The 27,167-nt window shown below is 40.5% G+C and overlaps 2 protein-coding genes across 2 annotated transcripts; both read left to right on the top strand.

Annotated features, from left to right (window-relative positions):
* The first annotated feature begins 1,194 nt into the window (after positions 1-1,194).
* Positions 1,195-11,172, top strand: GCLM (glutamate-cysteine ligase modifier subunit). Its single transcript, XM_086617592.1, is given in 8 exon segments — positions 1,195-1,344; positions 4,011-4,076; positions 5,708-5,792; positions 6,517-6,573; positions 7,796-7,998; positions 9,137-9,251; positions 10,972-11,079; positions 11,082-11,172. Coding segments are annotated over 8 exon segments (813 nt in total). The 5' UTR covers positions 1,195-1,224; the 3' UTR covers positions 11,141-11,172.
* Positions 11,173-13,639: 2,467 nt separating this feature from the next.
* DNTTIP2 (deoxynucleotidyltransferase terminal interacting protein 2) lies at positions 13,640-22,252 on the top strand. Its single transcript, XM_086617401.1, is given in 18 exon segments — positions 13,640-13,744; positions 14,724-15,060; positions 15,063-15,208; positions 15,211-15,312; positions 15,314-15,358; positions 15,360-15,468; positions 15,471-15,547; positions 15,550-15,865; positions 15,868-15,900; positions 15,903-15,941; positions 15,944-16,037; positions 16,039-16,449; positions 17,940-18,019; positions 18,022-18,074; positions 18,785-18,880; positions 19,241-19,405; positions 20,547-20,656; positions 22,100-22,252. Coding segments are annotated over 18 exon segments (2,412 nt in total). The 3' UTR covers positions 22,194-22,252.
* The last annotated feature ends 4,915 nt before the right edge of the window (positions 22,253-27,167 follow it).

The raw sequence follows: 27,167 nt of genomic DNA on the forward strand, positions 1-27,167 counted from the left end.
AAGTAATCCAATACGGAAGAGTAATCAGAACAGAAATATAAAGAACATTTAAACTAACCTTCTGTACCAGAAAGTGTTCAGGCACTGCTTCAGACTGACAGAAGTTATGCAAATTGGTTCTATTAGCGCAACATGCAGCCTGGGGAAGGAAAATCTGTTGGAAACACAATTCAAATTCCTGTGCTGACAGCAAAATTATGATTTGTGGTGCACTGTTGCCTTCAACTGTAGTTATTAAAAAAAAAAAAAAAGTCCTCCCTTGAATCTGCAATACAGAAGGATTTTAACGTTCAGAGCGTGGCTTTCCGGAAGCCACCTGGTCTCAAAAAACACCCCCAAACCGTCACCCTGCAGGTTTCACCTGGTGTGCCTGCGCTGAAATCAGCTGCTGTAAAAACGACAGTTATACTCCGACATTAAGTTATAAGTTTCATCAAGACGTAAACAAACCAACCAGGCGTTTGGTTTCCTTTTTGGGGCCTTTTATCTCAGCGCCTGTCAACGACGGCTTTTAAAATTTTGGGTGGTTTCACTAATTGCACTAAGCCTGCAGAGCAGCTAAACAAGTAATGTCTGTGAGGTGATTACATCGAGCCCGCCGGAGCGACTCACGGCCCGGCGCAGGACGGAGCCCCGTCTGGCCCGGCAGGCGCCTGGGGCTGGGCTCCCTGCCGCCGCCGGGGGCCGAAGCGGAGCGTGCCACCGAACCGCGGGCCGCTCCTGCCGGCAGAGCCACGCGTGCCCCGGGCGCTCCTCAGCGTCCGACGCCGGGACCGGCTCCCGCGGCCGCCGGCCCGCCTGGCCCAGGCCGACACACGGCCCCCCAGCTCAGGAGCCGCCGCCGTCACAGGCCCCCCAGGACGCAGCGACCCGCTTACCCGCCGGGAGCGCAGCAGCCAGCCAGCCAGCCAGCCCGCCCGCTGCCGCTGCCGCTCCCCGCGGCCCCGCCCCGCCACGGCACGCGCCTCGCGAGGAGGGGCGCGCAGGCGCGCGGCGGCACCGTGAGGCGGTGCTGGCGGGGCGCGCGGGGCGCGCGCTGCCCGCTGGTGCGCTCCGTCCCGCGCTGGGCCCGCCCCGCCGCCCATTGTCCTCATGCCATGTGACCGGGGACTGTTACAAAGCGCCCACCCCGCCGGCGCTGCCGCCGTTATTTTTGCTGAGTCACTGCGCGGTGCTGCCGGTGTCGCGGGGAGCCTGGCAGCTGCCGCAGCCCTCGGCTTCCCCATGGGGACGGACGGCGCCCGCGCCCTGCTGGAGCGGGCGGGCACCCTCACCCTGCAGACCGGCAACCTCCTCAACTGGGGCTGCCTGCGCAAGAAGTGCCCGGCCACCCCGGGAGAGGAGGTGAGCGGGGCGGGCTCCGGGGCTTCCCCTCGGGGCGTCTGCGGCGGGGGCTCGCCCTGAGGCGGGGGCGGGCTGCGGCGGGCGCCTGCGCGGCGTGCGGCCGGGTGGGCCGCGCAGCAGCCAGTGCGGCGGCGGGCGAGCCCCGGGTACCCCTCCCGGCCGCCGGCGGGTGCGAAGACGTGCGAGCGATCAAAGCGTTACCCGGAGTAGGGCTCGTTTTTCTGGCGGTGGGCAGCCTGGCCCGGTGGCCGTCACCGAGGGGAAAAGGGCTTAATGACCCATTGCCCGCGGGAGCGGCGCCCACGCTCCACGCGTGCCGCGTGCGCCCGTGGCTGTACCGCGCGTGTGTGGGACGGGGAAAAGCAGAATTTGGGCTTGGTGGGTTTTTTTACCGTCTCTCGTGTGTGTTCTGTCCTGTCGGGAAGGCGGGCGGGCCTGCCCGGCTCGGGCCCGTCCGGCTCGCGGAGCGGCAGCGGCTGCGCCCGCCGGCCCGAGCCGCGGCAGCGGTGCCCCCTGCCCGGCGCCCCGGCAGCGCCGGGCTGCGTTGGAGCCTCTGAAGGAACCGGGCCGTGCTTCTGCTCTCGGGAAACGAAGAGTCGAAACGGTCACAAGTTTAAGTGCTGCTTGTGACGGCAAAGGAGATCTTTGACGCTCCTCCAGCAAGAGAAAGATATGAATAGATGTGAGCTTGCATTGCAAATGATGAAAACTCTCTTTTCTAACCTGAAATTAATTTTAGTAATTTCTTGGAGGTGACAGGTCTCAGGACAATTGCTCATTGCTGTCCTCTTTAAAACGAGTATAGCTGTCTTTCTTTGTTAAAAATCTAAAAAATAATAATTTTAAGAACTACTGTAAAACTATTACCTTTAGCTGCATGTGTCAACACTTAAAATAATCCTGATAAAATGTCTGGAGATCTTGTGGCCATGAACTTCCTAACCACTACGTTTGGTGTCCCATCATGACACAGTAATCTGAAAATGGTTATTTAATAATCAGAAGAACTATTGGTTTTGCTGGTTATTGCTACCTAGTGGCACTGTTGATACTCTTAGAAGCAGGGTGATTGCTTGTTGATCATACACAAATGGTAAGAAAGGTGACTGGGAGGATGATGTAATAAGAAGGAAGAATTCATCATGCTGGTATATAACTTTTTTCTTTGGCCTGGTTGCTTAGGGCAGCATTCTGTGATCTGTGTGAAATAGGGCTAGATTCTGCACCAAAGAGTAAGCTGTATTGTAATGGGCATCCTTGTGTGAGTAGTTTCTGGAGGGCTGTTAAATAAAAAGTGGCCAGTGTGCATAACTAAGCAGTTAAGACATTTAAATTAATTTGTTTACAGGGAAATTTGCTTTCAAACATAAGGCTGCCTGCTTTCCAGAGTTGCTGGAATTTCAAAAGCAAATAATTGGCATTCATTATCAGAAGTAAATTGTCTTTTAACTCTTCTATTTTGTGTAATTAGTGTGTATATAGTTCTCAGTGGCAGAATGTAAGCTAAAATTTTGCAAACTAGAAACCCTAACATTAGGAGTTTGGGGATGTAACTGTATTTGAAAAAGCTGGTCAAAGCTGTCAAGCAGTTCCAGCATTATGGATAACAACTTAGAGAGCGGGAGTCACTTCGTGCCTTTCAACTGAGTTATTTTTTTCACATGATTTTAAATGACTAGGGAAGAATGTATAGAATTTGTGTTCACGAAGTATTACTGTATTACGTCTTAAACTTTGTGATATCCATTTTTGTGGGAGGAGGTTGGCTTCTGGTTTGTGCACGGTATTACGGGCTCTCTGCATTAATGTTGGGTGTCACAGGAAATTGCTATTTGATGGTACAACAAGTAACTATCCGTATAGATATAAAATACATTGCTGAAAGTGAAGTAAAGCAGCAGTGTATGAAAGTGCTCCTGCTGTGGCAGGTAACTTAGCCTGCAGGGTAGGAAGTCCTGAGATGTGTCAGAGGGAAGCTAGAGCATTGGTACAGCTGAAGCACTGGTACAATATGCAGTTAATTAGCTGATTTAGACCTATTAGTTATGCTGCTTTACTATGTTCAAGAAAATCCATGATCAGAATCCTTGTCAAGTCTGTTTTGCATCTGTTGATGCAGGAAAAAATGCAAGTGTGGGGTAGGCTCTGAAGCTTCCCCCTTTGGTAATGAAGGACTTAAAAGCATTAGTGGCTTGGCACAGTGGAAGAGGTAGGCAGTAAATGGAAAGGGTCAGATGCATCTTGGAAAGAGAAGGATGAGTATTTAGTGATTGATTGTGAAGTCTCATTTCTAACAATGTCACAGCACGTATGCTATTCGACCACATTGTAACTTAAGAATCTCTATGCAAAAAAACCTGCCCCACACCCTAGTTCTCGCTTGCTTACCATTGTTCTTGCCTTTAAAGATGGCATTGGTCTGAGAAATAAATGAAGTACAGAGCTTGTATTAATGCTAAAACTCTTTGTGAAAGAGGAGAGGAAAATATGTAAGTAAACTAGTTTGAACAAGTTTCAGATGCAAGCTACAAAGGAAGAATCTCCTGTGGTTGTGGGAATGGTGTCATTAGTCTACCTGCTCTGTCTGTCCTACATGCCTATGAATCACTGTATTTCTGTCCAACTATAACATACCTACACTTCAATATGAAAAAAATATTTTGTAGGTGCGGGACTGCATTCAGAAAACACTGACTGAGTGGAGCTCCAAGATTGGACAAGATCTGAATCAGGTAGGAGAGGTGCTATGTGTGTTACCCGTGTTACATGGGAAGACAGAGATATGTAGTTGGTTAGACCTTTTGAAATATAAATTAACCTATTAAATTTCTGTAAAAGTATCTGCAGGTCCAGATATCTTAAAACACTATTTCTTAACCCCTCTTTTTTTTTTTTAGTATTTAGCAAATTTGGAGAGGTTCAGAAATGTCACAGTAAAGAATCCTGTTGATGGTAAATAAGGCAATTCTTAACAAAATAAAAGTCCTGGTTTGTAAGATTTCAAGTTAATTGTGGGGGAATAAAAAAAAAATAAAAATCTGTACCTTAGGAGTTTGTTAGCGTGCTTGTAAAAACTCAATGGAGAATTACCTGAAATGTGGAGATTATAAACTAGATAGCTGAATCATCCCGTTTGGTGGGGAACTCTGAAGTATAGCTTTGGTTGTCTCAGAAATATTTCTAAAGATGCAGAAGTGACAGTTTTTCCTTTAAGAGCTAAAGACTTCCACATAATTCTTAAAACCACAGTCATGAGCATTTGACATCAAAATCTTGGTGTATTTGCCTGCTCCTCTTTCGCTATTGCTTCTGAAATTCAGCAAAGCAGTAACAGGTTCCCACTGAATACATTGCTTGCTCTATGAAACACGAGCATGCTTCATTAAAAAGAAACATCACGCTTTCCCGATGGTTTATTTGAGTTTTCTTACCAGTTCATGTGTAATGGTGGCATCAACTGCACATTGCTGCATTCCACACGGGAGTGTGGTGAGGCAGTTATTGCAGAATGATTTGTGGAAGACCTAATGATTGCTCAAGAAGAGAACATAAATAAACATTTGTCTCTCTAAGATGTAGTGATCCATTTAAAGATAGTTATTTAGTGTAAGCTTGGTTTTACTGTTAAAACATGTCAACTGCATGACTCCAAATTCTTTTATGAATTATATTTGCTTTAAAAAAAAAACAAAACAAAACAAAAAACTTTTGTTTAAAATGTTGACTGTATGGAATAACTCAAAGACTCGCTTGAGGACTTTTTGATAGGGCAGCAAAAATTACCAAACAGTTCTTCGTTACGAGTGGGATGGTATGTATGTGTGTATAATACAAAATCTCATATAGGTAAAGCCCTAAAAAAGTCATCTTGTACCAGCTGATGTAAGATGTCAGCCTTATCTTAAATGAGGATAGAGGGTGAAATCTCTGAAACTTCCCTAATTTTTAGTTTCAAAATTATTGTTTTAAATCTGTATTTTACAGTATTTTCATGGTAGGCTTCACTGCAATTACAAAATACTGTTATGCAGAGATGTTCCCCAAATTCTGATTCTGGCACAGCAATTTGTTCACATGAGAAAATCAGAACACTTCTAAATCTCATTCCCATAATTCTTATCAGTAATTTGTATTTTTGTATATTAGAGACATACAGGGCCTTTCATATAGCTTCGTTTTCCTATGTTCCCCTCAGAGATCAAGAAGCATTGGGTTTGTTTCTTTCTGTCATTACATTTTTGTACTGGTTTTGTTTCTAACTGCTATAAAGCTTTTTGTTTTTTTTAATTACTTAAAAACATTCTTCAGAAACTTACTGTCTCCTTTTGATGAGTTGTTCCTAAGTATCATGTACTTAATACAGGAAATACTGGAGGTTCTGGAATGTACTGTAGCTCAAGCTATAGAAAAAATAAATCCTGAAGAAAGGGATGAGCTGAAAGTGTCAGGTAAGAACATAGTCAAAAATCTGGTGGCATAAAAAGGTTTCATATGCAGTTATGAATAGGATGTTCATATATGTATATTTTTTTCCACCGTGTTTCATAATTGGAAATTCAAATGACATCAGTAGACACTGTCATACTTCGGGTAATCTAGAAGTTGGCTAAGAAAGTCTTGAATTCGTTTTTCTAGTTTTAACTTGCATCCCCTGAAGGCATTTTAAATGTATTTTGTGAATCTTTTGACTTTTCTGAAGCAAAATATTACAGATAATACTGCAGTTAAGAAATAGCTTTGGAAGCACATCTATTTGCAAAGTTTTTCCAGGTTGGATCTGAACTTGAAAGGATGCTAGTGCGTTTTGAGTCTCAGTAAGTTGTGAAGAGATCTGTTTGTACTGTTATGTTAGGGGGTTTTATACAGCGTGTTACACTTACTGCTAAGTGTCTTGGTGCTTAAATCCTAGCTTTACAGCTTATTAGATTATCTAACTGGATGGTTTCTTGTTCTGAGACTGCACAACTTTGAAATGTAAGAGAACAGTCTCTTTATTGGGCAGTCACCTTTCAAAAGGTGGGAGTTTTTTCCAATTTTTTAAGTAATTGGTGTATGTTCTAAGAACCCTTTACCCAAGAACTCAAAAGTAGGTGTATAGAGCAAAAATAAATAGCTATATACTTACTAATAGCTGGCTTGTTTAGTTATTGATTCCAGTTTCTTTGAAAATAGCAAAACTTTTCGTCGTTGGATCAAACTCCTCATCGATCAGAGATGCAGTTGACATGGGTAAGCGTGAAACTCAACTTCTGGTATGGTTTCTTTTTTAGAAATTATTTAGAAATAAGTTTAGAACCTTTTCCATCTATGAGGTGTATTTAGTGACTGTCACAAGCATATCCTGTTTTCTCTGAAGAGGGACTTAGGTAATGAAGTCTACTTATACATTAGTTCAGTCAGTAAACTTACTAAATGGGGATGACTGTAACCTTGGGTCCACAAACTCAAATCTGATTCCTTGCTCCAAGCAGGAGCAAGTTTTTATTCTTCCACAAAGGTTAAACAGTGAATAGCATGTAATGTCTTACTAGTTGTTGTTAGTTACCAATTGCTTTTAACATGATGAACTTCGCTACTAACTGTGCAGTACTTCAGAGATTATTTAAGAACTAAAACAATATTGCAAGTATCTGATGAAATAGTTAAGTTTTAAGTTTTGTCAGCCTAACATAGCAGTAATTGTGAGCAGCACTGCACATCACCACTTTGGAAGAATAGTTGGGCATAAGGGGTTACTGAAAAACAAAGGGTCAGCTATGATCCTTTTCCTTGGTACCCCAGTTAATAGCCTCTTTATTGTAAGTTTGTTAAAAATACATTCATAGAATCCTTTTCCAGCAGAAAATAATTTATTTAGTGACTTGGTTTTATTCTTTTTGCTGTGCAGAAAAGGCCACATGACTTGCATCTTTCCTAAAGCTCAGCAGTGCTCCAAGACTTGCCACTTCTCTCTGGCAGTTTAAACCTCCATGTTTAGTGTGCTTTTCATCTAAATCATTGCATATATTAAATAGTTCTCCTAGCCCGTGCTCTGTGCTTAGGTTATAGTTTGGAGTGAACGTTAGGAATTTGGGAAGAAACTGAGTGTGAAGGAATCAAAAATTGTACATCACTAGTGTCTTCAGAGAAAAATGTAGTTTTAACATTGAAAAGGAAAAAAAGCTTCATGGGTGGGTGGGGTTTTTTTTTTTGGTGGTGTGTTTTTTTTTGTTGTTTGTTTATTTTCCCAAGACCTACAATTGAATCTTCGCCTTCAGCTGTGTGTTTGATTCTTTGCTAAAAACATTGCATAACTGTTCTTGGCTGCTGATACACTCAAGAGTTTCAAATGGTGAATGGGAAGCTAGCAGAGTGAAGCAGGAGATGTGTGTTTTGCTAAATTTGAGAAGTCATGCTGCTTACGTTTGTATCTTACAAAAGATTTTGCATTCTCTCTGTTCTTTTTCCTCAGCATGTTCTGCCCTTGGAGTAGCTCAGTTAGACTCAGTCATTGTTGCCCCACCTCCTGTTGAAGATGGAACTAGCCTCTCGGTGGAGTATTTGCAACCTTATTGGCAAGAACTTGAAAATCTAGTTCAAAACAAAAAGATTGTTGCCATAGGTACCTCTGACCTAGATAAAACGCTGTTAGAGCAGCTGTACCTGTGGGCACAGGTGAGAACAAACTTCCTACTTGTAGCATTTCTAGTAACTGTTTTGTTGGCTGCCCACAATGTTATAAATGAGTTTATAGACAAAATATTAATCAGCCCTGTTATTTTCAGCATCTTACAGATGATCACAATGTTGTTCAAGGTGGAGGAGGCTCAAAGTGTAATTGTCACTTGGTCAGTTTTCTTATGTACAGGTCAGCAAAGGCTGGAAACCACAGGTCTGTTCAGTAGCAGGTTCTTTGAAGTAGTCAAGGTTTAAGTTTTGAATGTTCTTATATTTAGAAAGGAGTATAAACAGTACTCAAACATTCAGATTTATTCCAGTGGCTCTGAAAATATAGCAGTTTTCATTTCCCCTTAGAAGAATGCTGTTTGAGTGCTAAGCTTAAGTAGGACAGGCCATGAATCAAGCAGCACAATATTTTGTTGTCTGGTATGACTAATTGCATCTTGTAGCATTTAAGTGGTGGAGGTCTGTACTAGTGTGTGCTTGTGTAAGCTTGTAGTTTTACTGTTTCCTTCTTAGTTCTTTGATTACTCCTCTCTGTGATATGTGAACGGGCTGTATCTGTGTAAGAGGTCCTGCTGAGAGCTATGATCTGTGCTGTTTTGTGTACACTGAGAGGAGGATAATTGAGGGGATTAATGACCACCTGCATGGTGATTATGGATGCAGTTTGTGATGAGCAGAGTAAGTCAAGAGAGTCCTTTTTAACTTAATCTGATCTAGGCACTTACCTGATGGCATGGAAGACCGCAAATTATACATCCTTAACAAAATTACTTGGATCTTTTTAAAGTGTTTTTTGAAATAATACCCCTATAATGTTTTTACTATGACCTGCTGCTGTTTAGGGAGCACAGCAGACAGGAAGCCAGAATGGGTTAGTACTCATCTTGCTGTGGCAGCACCTGAAGTTAGGTCCTATTCTTGTTTTGGAATCTTTGCTGCAGGAAATGGCAGTTGTAGGAGTTGCTGTTCAGCATCATGCGGAATTAATTGGCCTTGTTCAAACCTCAAAACAATAGTCAAAGACAAATTGTTCAAAACAAAATTTCTGTTGTAATAGCGGGCATGGGGGGAAACAAATAATTACATTAATATTTTTCTTCTTACAAAAGTATTCTGTTACTTTCAGGTGAAACCAAGTAGTAATCAGGTGAACCTAGCTTCCTGTTGTGTGATGCCACCTGATCTCACAGCGTTTGCAAAACAGTTTGACATACAGCTGTTGACTCACAATGACCCAAAAGGTAAGGCTTTACTGGATGAGTTAACACAAGATTCCTGAATGCTTTTATTCAGTACAAAATCAGGAATAATCTTTCTCTGAACTTCAAACTTTGTTACATATGAATCCTGAACAAAGAATTTCTACAAGTTTCACCTCTATAAAATACTTGTATTAAGTTCTTACTTTTGCTTCAAGAAAGGGGGGGAAAGGCAATCTTTCCACCTCGGATAGCTTATTGAAATCACTTTAATCAGAGAAAATAAATAGAACAAACTAATGAGAAACTTGTACTACTTATGTTCAAAAAATAACTTGTTTCCACAAAACATAAAATGAGTTGACAGTTGTATTGCTGAAGGCCAGTAAATGACAAATGAAAGTCCACTTGCCCAGAACTTGTCTGTAAAATAGCTTTTGTAGAAATGTTGGTGGTCAGTTGATTTTTTGAGTAGTTTGATAATGTTAGACGTAAAAATTATTACGCTTTAAGCAGGATACTTTCGAAGTAGTGACTTCTTAAAGTAACATATTACGAAAAGAGTTTGGCGTAAATTCTTTTTGTGCAGAGATTCATTTATTAAATGGATAGAAGGACTTGGAGGCTTCCCTTTAACCTCCAGAACTCTGAGTGACCAGCTCCCTAGAATATTCTGGAATATTATATTAGTTCTCTCAAACATCATCTAATCTCTTCACTATAACGACACCTTAAATATGTTTCGGAATTTAAAGCGAGAAGTCTTAAAACAATATGTAGTTCATTCCTTCCCTACATTCTTCCTTACGACCAACTGTTCACGATGATTACACTTTTGCTTTCTTCTCCTTTCTTCCCATTCCCCCCTCCCCCCACCCCAAAGAAAAAAGTATTTATGACGTATGTATTCTATAGTATCACTGTTAACAACTAATGCAATTTCATCAGTGCTTGAGCATGTATCAGCATACTCTGGCAGTGTACAAGATGAATTGCCATTCAATGCAACAATTTTCATGTCTTGTGAAGTCCAAAGTGCGATCTGCAGTTCAGTAAATGCTCTATTGAGAGTTGTGAAATGAAGAAGAGGATTTGGATAAAGAGCAAGCAAGAAGTGATTCCCTTACACATTGTTTGCTAAGCTTAACTTTTCTGCAATGGTCATCTGAAGAGTTATTGAGACTATCTTTTGGGAACACTCCTCATCAAAGAGATTGTTCCCTTAACTGACTTTCCAGAGGAAACTAGGAGGATTTGTACTTGCCTTCCTTTTCTGCTTTGTGGCATTTAAGCCCATTTTTCTTAATGCTTTCTGGGCTTGTGGTTGTTATGAGCCCAGTTGTGGGAGATGCTCTAAATGTTGAGCTTCCAGTGACTGCAGAGGAAACTGAGAAGGTTCAGTACTTTGCTGACTTCAGCCTTATGTTTTACTCACCTCTGGTTTGTCTAGCTAGCTTCTTAAATTTAATTTCCATTTTTTCCTGCTAATGGCTTTGCTGATCAACTCCATTTGATATCGTAGAAATCTCAGTTAATTACTTTTGTGGGAAATACTCAATGTTGCAAAAAAAGCATCCTGAAGATTTCTTCTGTAGTATTCAGCTGCTTTTACCCTACATGCATTCCAGAAGAGTGGATCTGTGGAGTATCTGGCACTGCTAAGATTTTTGACTGTAGGAAAAGGCTTCTCTTAGTAAATGTTGCTTTTTGCAGCTGTTTACATGACATTATTTAAAGCATAAATGTCCTTTTTTAACTTCAGAATTACTTTGTGAAGCAAGTTTCCAAGAAGTTCTTCAGGAAAGCATCCAGAACACGAAAGCACATGAATGGATTCCTTTATGGCTTCTCCGGTATTCAGTCATTGTTAAAGCAGAGGAATTATCAAGTCCAAAGGCTATATCATGCAAGCTAAAAGAAATGCCTCTTAAAATACTTTCATTTTCTTTTTCTTTTCCTTTCTTTTTTTTTTTTATATTTTAAAGCCTTACTGTTTCAGTTTCTTGGGGATGAGGGTAACATGGCGCTTATTTTTCATAGAAACTCTTTTACAGCATTTGTAAGAAAGACCAAAAGTTGTAATTACTCAGTGTGGTGTCAGCAGGAGTGTCTGCAGTGTTCTAACACTATTTTTCTTTTTTAACCTATTGACCAGTTCATTTAAAATATGAAATATTTTGTGTTTGTTGTTTTAATTGAAATTATCTATAGAGAAACAGTTGAAAATATTTTTCTTTGTATGACCAGTTCACTGTAAAATTATCATTATATTTTAGCTGCCATTAGGTAGTATAGAGAAACTTATATATTTTTATTTTTTAAAAAATGAATTTCTCTTAAATAATAGTTACTTATTTGGTAGGTCCATAGATTTCAAGCATTCAAAGACTAGTTTTTATAGAAAATGGTAATCTTTTACGAAAAAATTACTCCCCCAAACTAAACTGGTATTTCATTATGTGGTATGTATATATCGGCAAGTCAGCGGTTTAATTTGTGTGTATGGGGAAATGGTTTTATTTTTAGTATAGTGTAAAAGACCTCTATGATTTAGAAAAAAAATGCATCTTCCAAATTACTTTCTGACCGTTACTTGAATTACTTCTGGCTTCTTTGTGCCTCAGTACACTTTATTTAGCGTTTGCACAAGTGTGATGGTATCTTTATTGTTTGAAATAGAAAATGTATTACATTGTGTGAATGTTCAAAATAATAATTGAAACAAGTGATGAAAAAATCTGTTAATCAAAAGTTGAATTGTGCCTGTCTTCTCAACTGTGGCTCTTTTTTTTTGGTGCTTGTGAACTACGCAATCAGAATGGGCAAGTCAGAACAGGTAGTAAACGTTGAAGCTGTTCGCTGTAGAATTGTGTAAAAGGGATGACCTCTTTTGGGGTTGCCTAGGAAACGCTGTTGCTTGAGTGCCATTCAAAAATGATGCAGGCAAGGGTTAGCTTGAAGTTAGGTATATATCAGTTTGGCAGTGGCTTAGCACACTGGCTTTTGAGTCCTAGAGAGATTGCTGCAGCTAAGGCAGGGCTTCTGGATTAATATAGTCTTTCTGTCGAAAAGGCCTTTTCATTGCCTTGGCCTTTAAATCAGAGTAGACAGCAAAGCTCAACTTGTAGTTCAGCAGAAGCTTGATACTGGGTGTCTAAAATACTTGTTTTCCTTTTGATTGCAGCGGGAGCAGGGCTTCATACGAGTAGTACTCATTAACTTGGCAGTACTCATTAACTTAGCTGTATGGATTTTGAGATTTGGGTTGTAAGGGAAAGAATTTTCACCAACACGTTTCAAATTCTGTCATGTCATGTAGGTAGCCAGTGGAATTTGACTGCTTGTGGGCAGTGTCTAGAGTGTCAGCTTCCTATAAGTTACGAAGTTAACTAAACTAAAAGATGAATCTTTTTCAAGATACCTTTTCAGTCCTCAAATATCTTATCTGTAGATGGCAAATACTGGGAAATTCTGCTGGACTTCTTCAGCTCTTTTGATAAATGAGAGAGAGAGAGAAGAACTGGAACTAGTAATGCATCAATAAAAGTTTGAATTTCTTTCTTGTAATCAAAATGTAGGGGTTTTTTTTTTTTTTTAATGTCTGTTCAGTGTGTATCCGAGTTTCTGAATTACCTGAGTTTCATTTTAAACTTCCCTACCAGCTTTGGGTTGTGTGCTGCTGTTGATTAACCACTGTCGGTAAATTCTGTCCGTGTTTGGCTGTTGACATTCTGTATTGTATTACTCGCATGTGTGCTCAGTTTTATACATTGAAATGCTACAAAACAAGAATTGTGCTGAAACAATGTGTAGGCTGCGCTAATGGGATAATTATTTATTTCTTTTCTGTAAACTGTTAACAGTTTGCTTGCTGTAGAAAAGTACCCTTTAAGACATGATCGTTTTAAGACCTGGTAATCTTATTTTTCTACAGTCGCCGATAGTGTAACATTTTATCAGGTTGTCTCATTGATTTGTGTTATGTCAAAGTGGGAAAGATGGGATTTCCTTCCATGAGAAACTTGAAAGTTTGAATTAAAATTTGAAATTCTTGTAGGCTTTTAATCTGTGCTTTGTATGAATTCTCATCGCCTCGGTAAAAGTGTTTTTTACGCTTTGTCATAAAATGGTCTTAAGCGTCCTACACTTGGATTTCGTCATCTGATGGCGTTCCCTAACCGGGAACGCGCGGTGCGCCAGTCTGCGGTCGCCGCAGTGCTGTTCCCTACGAAGCCGACACACCGCACGGTACCCGCTCTGTTCCGCCGGTGCGCGGAGGGCCGCTGTTCCCTGTTTCAGCCGTTTTTACACGCCGGGGTTAACGGGCAGGAGCGTTCCCTCCCTCCCGCGCGGGGCGGGGCGGGGCGGAGGTGGCCGCGTGCTCCCGCCGGAAGGGCGGGCGGAAGGGGCGGGCGCACGCGGCTGACAAGATGGTGGCCACCAGGCGGGCGGCGGCGCGGCGCCGGGAGCGGGGGGCGCGGGCCGGGGCGGGCAGCGGCAGCCCCTCCGCGTCCGAACCTGCCGGCGCGGCGGAGGTGAGGAGAGCCGGGAGCCGCGGGCGGGCAGCCGGACGCCACTCGCCGTGCGGGGCGGCGCGGCGGCAGCCATCTTCCCACACAGACACACACGCACGCGCGCGGCCTCGCCACGGGGACCCCGATTTCGGCGGCGGGCGGGCGGCGGAGGCCGCCGGCTCCGTGGGGTGGGGGCGGCGGCGTGCGCGCCTGCCGCTGTGCCGCAGCCGGCCCTGCCGGTTTGTAGCCGTTGTAGGCTGTCAAGCCATTTAGCGTTGCGAGGGTACGGGGGTTTGGGTATGGGGATTTTGTGGGTTTTTTTCCTTTGCACTGCAGTTATTTTAGCGTTTCTTTGGCTTTTCTGCTAGATACGCAAGCTCTCGCGTAGATGCTGCTAGTTTAGGCAGCGTGGTTTATGTCGATCCAACACTTCTGTGTTTTGGGAAGATCATGCTGTTGCAGTGCGTTTTTTCTTTCCAAAATTTGAGTTGCCTTCCAGGTGACTTACAAGCGTCGTTAAAGCAGCAGATTATACCTAGTGTGGCAGTCGTGGTGAGGCCAGTGTCTTCCCAGGACTGCTAAAACTTGTTATGGAAACCATTTTGGGGCACGTTCTGTCAGTTGCGAGGATTCAGTGTTTTATAATGGAGCAAATCTTTGAATCGGTTTCTGAACGTCGCTTCTGGATTTGCTTCCTGAGACAGCTTGGAGAAAGTTTTTAGAATTAGAATGTTTGTTGTGTTTTTTAATGGTTTGTTTGTATTTCCTAATGGTGTGCGTGTGTTTCTTTTCCTGCCTTCATCAAAAGACAGTAAACAAACAGATAAGCAAGGGATGGTTTATTAACACTTCCTCCACATAGCTAGGGCTACACAGAGACATGTAATATATTGTCAGCTTGAGTAGGTTTGTTTAAAAAGATTGCTGGTGATTTGTATAGCACCCTTTTAATGGGGTTATTTTATCTGTCAATAGCATACTTTTTTATTCTCCTTTTCAGATGGCATCTGCTGAAATTAGTACTCCCGTGTCCATGAGGATGACTCGAAGAACAACTAAATCAATTCATAAGCCAGAGGTAATTCAAGAATCTCAGTTTGAAGAGGTGGAACATGCAGAAACAAAGTCAGATGTCAGTGATAGCCTAGAGATGCAAATTGGTAGAAATGAGAACACAACTGTTCCTTTAGCACAATCAGTTGCTGAACCAAAAGTTGATGGGGATGTGTCAGAAACAGAATCAAACTGCTCTGCTGTGTCTGGTCTCCAGACACCTTTGTTTGTAAGAGTAACAAGACGACGACAAATTGTAGTTCCTTATCAACCAGATTCTCCTGACAAAAAAGACATGACAAGACAGCTTCTCTGAGTAACTTAAGCAGGATTCTGGATGAAGGTGATATCTCTGAAGCTGAGTCTTGTTCCTCTGTTGTTTCTGGTGTCCAGATGACTAATCTTACCAGAACTACAAGAAGAAGGCAAAGCAAAAAAAGAAATTGTGGCCAGATGCAGTTTGTGAAGTCCAGAGTGAAGATATTTCTGATACAGTGTCATGCTGCTTAAGTTCTCATATGGAACTGTCCATCGCTACCAAAACGAATTACTAGGAGCATGCAAATGAAATCACAAGCAGAAAAGTAGTAAGCAGACTGAGAAAGGAGACAAAATTGTCTCAGAAGATGAGAATTTAATTGAGGACACCGTTAAATCTGAGACAGTAATTTCTGATTCTAGACCTGCTGCAGAACTGTCTCCGACACAGAAGATGCTTCCTCTGTCACTGAGGATAATAAAGAACCCCATTCACTTATAAGCAAATGTTCTTCAAATCTACCAATACAACCTGGAGCAAAGACAAGAAAGAAGAGGTTTTGAATGATGTGACACCCAGCAGTCTTGCAAAAATGAAACTAAGTGGCACTGAATCGCCTGGGAAAAAAGCGATACAAAATACAGAGTCTGTTGCAGTAGATGATTCAGAAGCAGCATGTGGCCAAATAGAAGAACACAGTAAAATACTTGAGAGGGAGGGGAAATTAGAGCATATAGATCTTTCTTTGACCGATTGCATGAGTCCCAAAGAATTTTTAGAATCCCAAGGGCAAATAACACCAAATGAAAGTAAAAACATTCCAGAATGCAAAGAGTAGATGCACAGCAGTCTTTCACCCATGCTGATAACTCAAAAAGGGTGAGCAAGCTAGTGCAGTGAGCAGCCCACAAAGAACGTAGCTGTTGCACAAAGAACGGAGAGTGTTGGTAGATGCAGGATGCTCGAAATCGATGTGGACAGTAGTGATGACCGAAAGAGGAGTACCTGTATCCCACTGCAGTGAAAAATCAAGAAGTGGAAATGATTCTTTTGCATTGGTACTGAGCAGAGATGACAGTGATGAATCTGAAAACAGTGATGTGGCAGACACAGATTCAGTTGGAGAGAATCTGTGTGACAAAGAAGCAGACGAGAGAACTCCTTCCCTCAAAAAATCTTCAAAGAACAGTTCTCTGCATGCTGAAGGGCTTTTTGTAATTGATACTGAGCCTGGCATGAGTTCCAGCCAAAAGTATTATCTGGATCAGGTAGACCAAGATAATGATGCTGAAAGTAAGCATGAAGCAACTGAAAAAGGTGAAGAATCCTCAGATCTGGAAGAGGCTGAAGAGGAACTGATAGATGAAGATAAGAAAGATGAAGATGATGATTTGTTGAAAAATAAGATTGATGTGTAAGTATCTTCTTGGGAATAACTAAAGAATCTGCATTTAATTCAAGTATATGCATAGGATATGTACATTAAGTGCTAAATGATGTGGAATAAATGAGGGAGTAGTCTCATCACATAAGTCATATGATGTGGAAAGTGGGGTTGCACAGATTATAGAATACGAATATAGTTTGTAAGTTCAGGGTTTCGGGGTTTTTTTTAGCAGAACAGAACTCTGAAATATTTAGGCATCTAGGAGGCCTTGCATGTGTTCGGCTTAAAAAACAAAATGTGAAACTGGGTTAAACTGATAGGACTGACTTAATTGCTTATTCAGGTCACAGTCTTAATCGTTGATTTTTTTAGTTTGGATATAAATAACAAAAAGTCCAGTAAATTCCTTACGTACTGCTTAATTAGATAATGCTTTTTAATCCTAAACGGTTGCATATACTCTTGTTTTCAGTTCTTCCTGTGCTGTGGGATGGTGACACTTCAAGTGAAATTAGCCCAGCATAGAATCATAGGATAGTTTGGGTTGGACGAGACCTCTTGAGCTCTTCTAGTCCAATTCCTGCTAAAATCCCTTTATATGCTTCATGTGTTTAAAGGATAATTCTCTGTTTAGACTGGATAAATAAGTCTTAATCTTTTAAAAACCTTCAGATAAGCCTGAAATCTTACAAAAATTTAGCCAAGCATTCAGTTTAAAGGCATTATAGGTTAGTCACAGTTCATAGAAAGTTGCACAGAGCTTGTATTAATAAGCATTTAAACTGTAATAAATACCTGTTGTACCTCTTCAGATATTACCATATTTCTCCATAGTACTTTATAGCTGTTAAGCATTCTTGTCATCAAAACTACCTTTTGAGTCAGCCATCGTACGTCGTTTGTAGACGCATTCCTTTGGCTGCCTGAAGGAAGTAATGAAGAAAACGTGAAACATACTAGCTTTGAAATGTTTAATGTTATTCCTAGTACTGTCACACAGACAAGGACTTAAACATTCTATGACGAATCTAGCTTCTTCATACTTTTCACTAAGGTGACAATATTTTTAACACCCATGTTTGTACTTATATGGAGATTTTTTTTTTTCCCTCTCTGTAGCTAGCAGGTTCTCAAAGTATAAAAGGAGGATGCTGGTCATAAGTTCTTTTGGCAAGGTTAAGCGAATTAAGAATTCAATTTATAGAAGATAGTAATATCTAAGATAAGAATACAGCATTATCATTAATATGAAAGATATGTGGGAGTGATTCCACATATATTGTTCTTTATTAAACTCTCATTTCACATAAAGGCCTGATTTTTTTTCCCTCCTTCTCTTATGTGACTTCTAAATTATGTATTTCCTCTAGATACTGAGACTTAAAATCATTGCAGAACTGAACCTAACTGGGAAGAATAAGAAAAATATTTTTTCTGTTTATCTTTCTCATAGGACAGTAGAAAATACAGCTGTATGCTTGTTACAATATTCTAATCATTAACTATTTCCCTTTTAGTTTACATCTTTCCAGCAGCATAGACCCCGGTTTGAATATCAAGAAGCTTGGAGGTTTATATATTAGTTTTGATGCAAAAAACAGAAGCCTAGATCAAGTGTAATTAAACAACTGAAGAAGAAGAAGGAGGACCAGGTAATGTGTTTACAATTGTTCAGTTATCGGTGACTACAGTAACACAAAGATGTTAAATTAATAAGGTTGTTTTATTTGTTTTTAAAGAAATATCTTGTTTTATGGTTTGCTGAGAACTTCCATTCTTTTTGGCCCAAGTGAATATTTACATTTGTTTTTAATGGTAAGAATTTGTTTTTAATGGTTTACTTCATAAACTGAAAAGCAGTGCAAATACCAGCATTATCCTGTAAAATAAAATGAAGTTGATTATGCCTGATTATGCCTGCAGTTTTGCCTAATGGTACATGAGCTGAAGGTTTACTAACGAGATATTTAGTCCAAAGCAAGATTGAATTTCAGTAAATACAGATCTGTGCTATCCCTAATACGGAACTAGCAGCTTTATTTCAAAAGCACCCCTTGAGATAAAGGGAATGTGCTGTTCTTGTTGAGACTGTTCTCTTAGGCTCATCCATGATAGCCCTCTTTATTTTAGAGCATTTGCTATCTCACTTCTTCCAGAGCTAGCCAGCTGCTCTCTGTTGTTGGCCAGAGTTATGTTTTGAAGGTCCCTACTACTTTTGTTGTCGATCAAAGAAGCTCAAGTATTGTATTATAAAGCTTGCTTAGATTCTGCATGTTTCGTTTGTTAGGTTCTGTAAATATAGTAAAGCAATAGAGTTTGTATCAGTGAGACGGCTGTCTAACATTAAAAAAAAATCTTATAGCTCTTGCAGAAGAGTGTAATAACTCCAGATTTTGAAAAAAAGGAATGTGTCCCACCCTTCAGGGAATCGCTTCACCAGCTAAAGAAACAGCGCAGGGTAAGTGAAGAACTGATAATGCCTCAAATGACAAAACAGTCTTTAGTAGAAGGCCCCATGTTGAGACTGTGTGCACATACAAGCCTCACTGCAAGTGGAGTGATGAGCTGCAATTTACTGTGAAAAGCCACCCTTTTAGTCACCAGGACAGTGGGGTGAAAGGTAACATACTCAGATGCTACAAATCTGTTGGTAGTATAGTGCTGATGACCTTCTTATTACATGGGTCATAAAATACACTTTTTAAAGCTACAGAGTTATGTCCTAAATGCTTTATCCATCTTTTGGAGGGGAGAGTTCCCTGCTCTATCCTATCCTAGTTGCTGAATGCAAATTCATTATTCTTGTATTGCATCCTAGGCAGAGCGAGAGAAAACAACAGGTGATGGTTGGTTTGGTATGAAAGCCCCAGAAATCACAAGTGAACTGAAAAACGATCTTAAAGTTTTGAAGATGAGAGCTTCGTTGGACCCTAAGCATTTTTATAAGAAGAATGACAGAGATGGACTGCCCAAGTACTTCCAGGTAAGGAAGCAGCAGAAGGTGGCATTATACTGCTGAAGCTTTGAATAGCTGTATTCTTATTCCCTGCCTATTTTGCAGGTAGCCTGTATGTTGATTTAATTTCATAGCTTATTTTTAAGGTACTTTGATCACTTGGCTGCAGTTTATAACTGCTTAAGTCTCTATTACATATGTGTTTATGCTGGGTTTTTTTATTTCAGCTGATCTCATAGTACTGAACAAACATCTAACTTAATCCTTATTCTGAACCCTCAGTAGACTAGATTTTCACTACTTTTTTAAGTGTTAGTGTTTTTTAACAGGTGTGTAGAAAATAATTAGCGTTTATTTTCTTGCTAGCTAATACAGTTTGAATGCAGACAGCTAGCTTTGTGATTAGCCAGAATTTCGGCTGCTGTAGCTCTCAGCTTTGAACTGGTTTACATAAAATAACTATTGCAAAAACCATAGAAATAGGCTTCCATCTACTTAGGCCTGTTTGAATAGTTAGCATGCTCGAGGAAATTGTTTTCATTTCTCAGAAAACTACGATGTCATTCTAAAGGGTGGGTCTTGTATGTTTTGAAGTTTTTCTGGGCATAGGACAACTTAGAAGTGTTCCACATAATGAGATCTGCACAAGTCTCTTCACTACATGGAACATGTATCTCCACTACTAACTTGAACCATCAAAATTGGCTAACATGCCAGTTGGAAAAACTGTGGTGCATTCCAGGATGCAGCCCTTGCGTTAAAGCTGAGTTAACTGCTGTGTAACCATCTGGCAAAACCACCACAATGAGAGAGATGGGAAGAATTTAAGGTGATCATAACGGTTTCTTTTGCCCCTTTGGGAAAATGTTTTAAAGTTAAGAACTGGATTTCTTTTATGGATACAAGCGTTGATGCAGCAGTCCAGTGTTGAAGACTGTACAGTCTTAAAGCTCAGGCCGTCCTCTGTGCACTAAACAACGAGACAAAAAGTGACTCTGCATACAAAGCATTGCTTAATTCTTTGATGTTGTGCACTTTCTTAAGGTATACCATTCTGATCTTCTCTGTAGGTATCTTTACGCTTGTTGTTGAGGATTTAAAAAACAAAAAGGCAAAAATAATTAACATCTTGCTGTACAGTAAGAATGTTTGCATTTCTGTTTTCTAGGTTGGAACTGTGGTTGATTCTCCCATAGACTTTTACCATAGTCGAATCCCTAAGAAACAAAGGAAGAGAACAATTGTTGAAGAGCTGCTTGCGGATTCTGAGTTTAGAAGGTATTTAAGAATGGGTTTGTAGTTCTAATATCCTATGTAAAGAGGAGTATTTTTAACTATATAAGTTTTCTTGTTGTTTTTATTCAGCTTGTATGGGTGTTTTCATGCTTTTTAGTCTGTTTTAGCACTTCAACAGCACTGCCGTTGAGAAGATCCACAGGACAGGGGATAATTAGACTGACACAGCATATTCTTTATCTTCATAAAAGGGTTTTATCCAACTCGGGTCATTGCTATTGGCAGTCACTCTTAAAATAATGTCAGTGTTGAAGAGAGAACAATCTGCCCTATTCTAGTTCACTTCTAAAATAAGTGTCTGCACAGACTTACACCAAAAACAAAGGGCTCTGAATGAGTGATTTATTCCTATGCATGCACTTTTTTCTGTGGTTTAAAGACTGAGTAATTTTTCTTGGCATAATTGATAGAAAAGTGCTGACTGTAATTCTATGAAAATTGATGTGATTTCGGTTTATAAGCATGTCAGTCTGCCACCTGTCATAGGAATCAAACTTGTGCTCAAAGTCTTACTTGAAGAATGTGATTGGACTAGTTAATGTTTGCCTAACCTGCAATTTCTGGAGTAGATAGGTGATCCATTTAGATATTGGTTATTACACAATGTTAATCTGCACTTCTTTTGTTACATAGTGACATGTTTTCCTGGAAGTAGTGCATGATTTTGGATTATAAAGTTAATGTCAGACTTGTAAATTAATTATTAATGTTGGGAGTCAAGTTAGTATAGCTATTTCTTAACTAGTTTTCTTTGCTTGACCTGATTGTATTTATTAGAAGCAATTTTTAACCATTAATGTATTTGAAATTTGATCAGTTCATTTATGTTGTGGCTAATTAAGGGCTTTAACCAGATACTTTAGCCTTAGTGCAGGTATTTGTCAGGTTTCAGTCTTGTAGTTAAAAGCCTCAGTACTGCTCAGTGTGCAGTGATCCATTGTGGTAGTTGGTATACGTACCTAAGAATCTGTAGTAGAGGTGCTAGCAACTCATGTTCAGTAAGTATTATCTTGTTTTCAGTCTTGAGTAGCTTAAGGTTGATTATCTTGAGTTTGCTGAGAAGGCAATTTTTAAACGAGTGTAAATTTGTCCTTAGTGGTGTCAAGATTGATGAGTCTTCCCACTATGAGCAGTAGCAGTGTTTTAGCAAGCTGTCTAAAATGTGATTGTGAAGAACCCCCTCGTTATGCCAAAATTAATGACTCTTCAATCAAATTTACTTCCAAACAAATTTACCTGCATTTATGATTAATGCAAGTGTTGATTTCCCTTTACTTATGCATAAGTGTACAAAATTAAAGAAATCTGACTCAGAAAATATGACAGAACTCAGGTTGGCAAATGGCATATGTAGAATACTTTCATGTTATCTTTTCCTGAACTTTGGTTTACCATGCTTAAAAGTAAATTATCTATTTTGTTCAGATATAATAAAAAGAAGTATCAGGAGATCATGAGTGAAAAAGCAGCTTTGCAGCAGGGAAGAGGAATCGGAAAGAAGAAGAAATTTCGCAATTAAGACTTGAAGAAAAATAACAAGCTGGAACAACTTAACTTGTTATAAAACTTATTACAGAATGTTTCGGTTGTGGTGGTTTTTTCTTTTTTAAGATTGCAGGTCGTGAAAATTGAGGTTTAGGGAATTTCTTGCAGTGAGAATTTGGTAGGGAGCTTTGTCAAATTATCAAGTATTGAAGTTTAAATTATTTCAAAAGTAAACTAATTATTTAAATTAACGTTTCCTTAAAAAAACGATATGAAAGCATATTATTAAATCTGAGCACAAAATGTAACTTCATGGATTGTGGTCTTTTCAGGCTTCAGTCTTTACATCAATGAGTTAGTAAATTCAGTTTAAAGTTATGTGTGTAATTCACCTTGGTACCCATTACGTGTCAGAATGCATTTTTCCACGGCTTTCAGAGGTGCTGCTGGCCAATTCTGTAACAGAAGGTATTGAGAAATAGTTTGGTTGTGGAGGGTTTCTTTCAATACCAGCCGTAATAGGATTGAGAATGTCCTGGAATTCAGCATATACACACACATATATATTTATATTATAATATAAATAATATATATAATTTCTAAATCAATATAAACAATAATTAAGAAGATACAAGTTTCATATTGTTTCATAAATAAAACTGTAAATAAGTATTACATATATACAATTTTAGCATTCAGCCATGTTGCTTTTATTAATTTTTACTATTTGATACTTATGATCTTTTTGAAAGTAACTTGAAAGTGGGGTCCATTGTCTTGGGCGTAGCATGCAGATTGTCATCTGGTACCTTGGAATAGTTCTTCAGATAAAGGAATAGAGTGAGTTTGGAAGGCCTCTGCTGCCATTATAGAACCAGAAATGGCATCAGTTCTTTTCCCCTCCAGTGATGGTTCATAGTCCTTTGTGATTGTGAGAACTTCTGTGCTGTTTGTTTGGTTTTTAATGACCTGGTTATTATATTACTGTTACAGTTAGTGTAAATTAGTTACTGCCCTTAGGTAGCACAAAAGATGGATAATAGAAGAAATAAAACTCACTACTTTCTCATAGGTGGATCAAGTGAGAAAGATTTAGAAGTGATTATCAGAGGACCAGTGATGATGTTTGTGTTCTTACCATAAGAACACTGAATTTTAAAGGTTATAGATTATAAGCAAGTAGTGTGCTCTGGATCAGTGTTTAACGAAGAAATTTTCTGCTACTGAGAATGAGAAGTAGTGTTTTTAAGGATTAGCTTTTTGTGCTGGAAATAGCTAAAATGAAATTGGCATCATGGTGTGTATATTGACCACCAACTGAAGTTTTAAAGAAATTTTCCTCTGACCCTTTGGGGATTTTTATATTCTTCTGAAGTTGACCATAATGTTTTGCTACCAGAGACAGGTGGGAATCTCGATTCCTTAAAAAGTCTTGACTGCCTGGAGATGAATGGTATGCAAAGTAAAGTGAATTCATTGGGACATATCAAACATATACAAGTAGAACCTCCTGTCCCCAAGTCTCAGATGCTATTACAGTGCAATTGATGCTAACATGCAGATGCTATTCTAATACAATTACAGGTATGCTAATATCTTGATTCTCTGTAAATGATAAAAACCCAATAAAACAACTATGGTGTCTTGTTCTCTGCATGAGACATGGAAGCATGGAAAAAAAAAATACTGAATACTGAGGAAGGAAAACAAGGCACCACAGTAGTTGAACATTCCAGGATGCGACAGAATGACAAGTGCAACTTTGGAAAAGCATGAAAGACCTTAAAAGAGAAATTCAAGTTTTGGTGTTGCACAGCAAGCAACAACTCCATGTCTGTTGCTCAGGCTGCTTGATAGCTAGTTACAGAAGTTACTTCATGTACAATGTGGCTAGTGAGGGATATGTTTTATGTTCTACATCCTTTCCCTTCCTTTGATTTTCTAATGTCTTCTGTTTTGCCACACACTGCCCAGCAAGTGCCCATGTTCTGTGCAAACAAGAGGGGAGATGTACTGGACAGCATTCAAGGTAGTGCTTGCAGGTTGTGTTTGCCGGCTTGCCAGTCATCTGTTGCCTGAGCTTGTCTTTCAGCCTCTTCTAGTTAAGGAACTAGTTAGTGTACCTTTTCTCAACCACCAGTTTTCATAAAAGGTAATATTTTGGACTCCTACTTTTCAATTAAATTTGATTGAAATTGACATAAGGTTTAAGTTACTGAGGAGAGCAGAAACAGAGTGCACCATGTGATTGCATAAGCTTATCCGATTTCTCTGAAAATAAATAAATCAAAAAATTGTTTGTGAAATACCAGCATCGTTTGAGAAACTTTGCTTATAAATTGCAAGTAATATTTTAATGGCTGTCAGAAATACTTGTTTCAGTTCTGCCTTTATTGACATAAATCTTTATTAACAAGAAAGTTCCCTGAGATTAAAGGGCAGTAGGTACCATGTTGGGGTTTTTCATATATGCACCTATTACTGGTTTAGATTTCACTGGAACGTTTTGTGGTGACAGTAACAATTCTTTTCTCCTGTTTCCTTATGCTCCCCTTGGTTTTGCCAGTATTCCTTTTTCTTCTTGCCCTTGGGGCAGAGACTATCTAAAGGCTGTACAGCCCAGTGAGTTCACAGTCCACCTCCTAGATGTTGCAATCAAATGAGATTAGGCTAATAGCAGCTGAGGTGTTCCTGGGGTGGTGGCACTACTAGGCATGGTTAGTTTAGGAACAGAAGTAAAATACTCACTTTTCTCTGTCATGCCCTCATTGTTTGCACTTCTTCCTTTTCATTCTTTGGGGGTCTTTAATCTCTGCAATCAACTTAGTCTCCTTAAAACTGAAGGTGTCTTCTTACCATTGCTATTTTCCATATGTTAAAACCATTTTTGATCTCTTAATTTTTAAAAAGTCCTGTCTTTACCACAGTAGCCTACCTAGGGAAGTCCTGGTGAGACTTGGGAGTCCTGCCATAATGCAGGTTGGAAGGGATCATGAGAGCTTGTCTTGGCCAGCCTCCTGCTGAAAGCAGGATTAGACCAGGTTGCTCAGGGCTTTATACAGTCAGGTCTAGAAAATCTACAAGGATGGAGACTGCGCATCTCCCAGAGCTCCAGTGCTTGACTCTTCCCATGGAAAAAAAACTTAATTTCCAGTCAGATATAATGATTATTATTATTAGATTGCCTCATTGTCTTCATATTGATTTATTTTTTTAATTACTCTATAAATTTATAACAAGCAGCATCTGACCAATTTATATTGCTTGGTTTAATTCTTGATTTTTTTTCTTCTGATTCTCCTAATGCATTCTGAAATTAAGTATGTTGTCTGTGCAGTGTTTTCATCAAAACTCTCTTCGTAGAAGTATTTTGTGAAATTGTGTCCTTTTCTGCTCAGGTTCGCATTAGAATCTGTTACGTAGCCAGTATCGCAGGAGAGTTGTCTCTGTGCTTACGTTTAGGAAATGTCCTGCTCCTTGAACCTCCCGTTTTCTCTTTTTTTTTTTTTAGACTGTAACCCTGAATTTAACTTGTGCATTTTTAGAGTATCGATGATGTAAATATTGCTTGCAACATGCAAACATATATGTAAAAGCCTCTGCCTTCAAATTTTTTTGCCTTGGAACTGAGCAAATTTTATCAAGCTATCCTCAAATACAAAAAGTAGGAAGGGAAAGAGTATTTGGACTGAAATGCATTGCTGGAAGTGATTGACAAGAAGGAACATTTTGTCTTCTGTCATTTGATTTAGTTGCTTTTTATGGGGTTAATGTGGAGAAGTTTTGGTTTTGCTATTTATCTGAAAATTCTGAGGAAGTTTGATGTTTCTGTAAAGGGATATATATATATTTTAAAGCAATATAGCATTCTTGAGTGGGTTACTGCACTGCGAAACAGTGATAGTTAATGTTCCTGATGGAGTGTTTCAGTTCAATTGTGTGAATTTTTCCTTTACTGCTTTTAAAGAAACATTGAGTTTGAAAAAGAGGCTGTAGTCAGACATGCAGGATTAAAAATAATTTCTCAGAAAAAACATAAATTTAATAAAATCATGAATCAGATTAATTTATAATTTATTCAGTCCTGAGCAACAGCAAGGTTTGTTTAGTGCTGCTGTTCTGTGGTTTGCCACCGAATTTTTTTTGATTGCTGTTTTTAAAATGGCTCTTTATCTTGTTTCTGTAGGTGTGTGTAAGTCGGGAAGAGAAGATGGCATTAATTCAAGTCTTAAATGCTTCGGCTTTGCTGCATTTTGTGGGCTTGTTCTGTTGGTTGAAAATAGCTTCAGCCCGAAATGCAGCACGCACCATCGCTGGGGCGCTGCCAGGACGGTCTCTTGTTTTCAGGTACAGTTACGTTCCGAAGGCGGCCCGATGGGCCCGACGGCCCAAGCAGGCTGCTTCGCAGGGGCCGCCAGCCCCGCCGAGTTGTTGCCGTCGCGGGGCTTTGCTCGGTGGCGTTTCCTTCGGGCGCGTTCTTGAACACTCGCTGCCTGCGGGGGGGGCGGCCGCCCCCTGCCCGCGCGCCGGCTGCCGCCCGCCGCGCCCGGCCCGGCCCGGCCCGCGCCGGAGGGCCGCCGCGCGCCCACGGCGGTGGCTGCCTGAGGGGAGAGGACGGGACGGGGAGGAGGAGAGCGCTTCTCCCGCGGGCTTGGCGGCAAACGGCACTCGCCGCGGCGTCCGTCCTCGGCCCTCCGCCTCTCTGCCTGGCGGTGACGCTGGGCCGTAGCGGAGACCCGAGCGGAGATGGCGGCTTCGCTGCCACGCTCAGCGGAGCCTGGCGCCGTCGTCTCCGCCCTCTCCCATCTTTCCCCCTCTCAGGCAGGCTCGCCGGGAGGCGGGCCCGGAGAGCGTCGCTGAGGGGAGCCGGCTGCCGGGAAGCGCTAAGTCCGTCGACCCGATTGCTTCGGCGGTGAGGTAAGGGGCGGGAGAACGGGGTAAAAAGATTTCAGCAAAAAAGGGAGGGCGGGGGGGGGGTATTAAAAAAAAAAAAGCAAAATGGAAGACC

The sequence above is a fragment of the Tauraco erythrolophus genome, chromosome 10 (genome assembly GCF_009769465.1).
Source record: "Tauraco erythrolophus isolate bTauEry1 chromosome 10, bTauEry1.pri, whole genome shotgun sequence".
NCBI lineage: Eukaryota > Metazoa > Chordata > Aves > Musophagiformes > Musophagidae > Tauraco > Tauraco erythrolophus.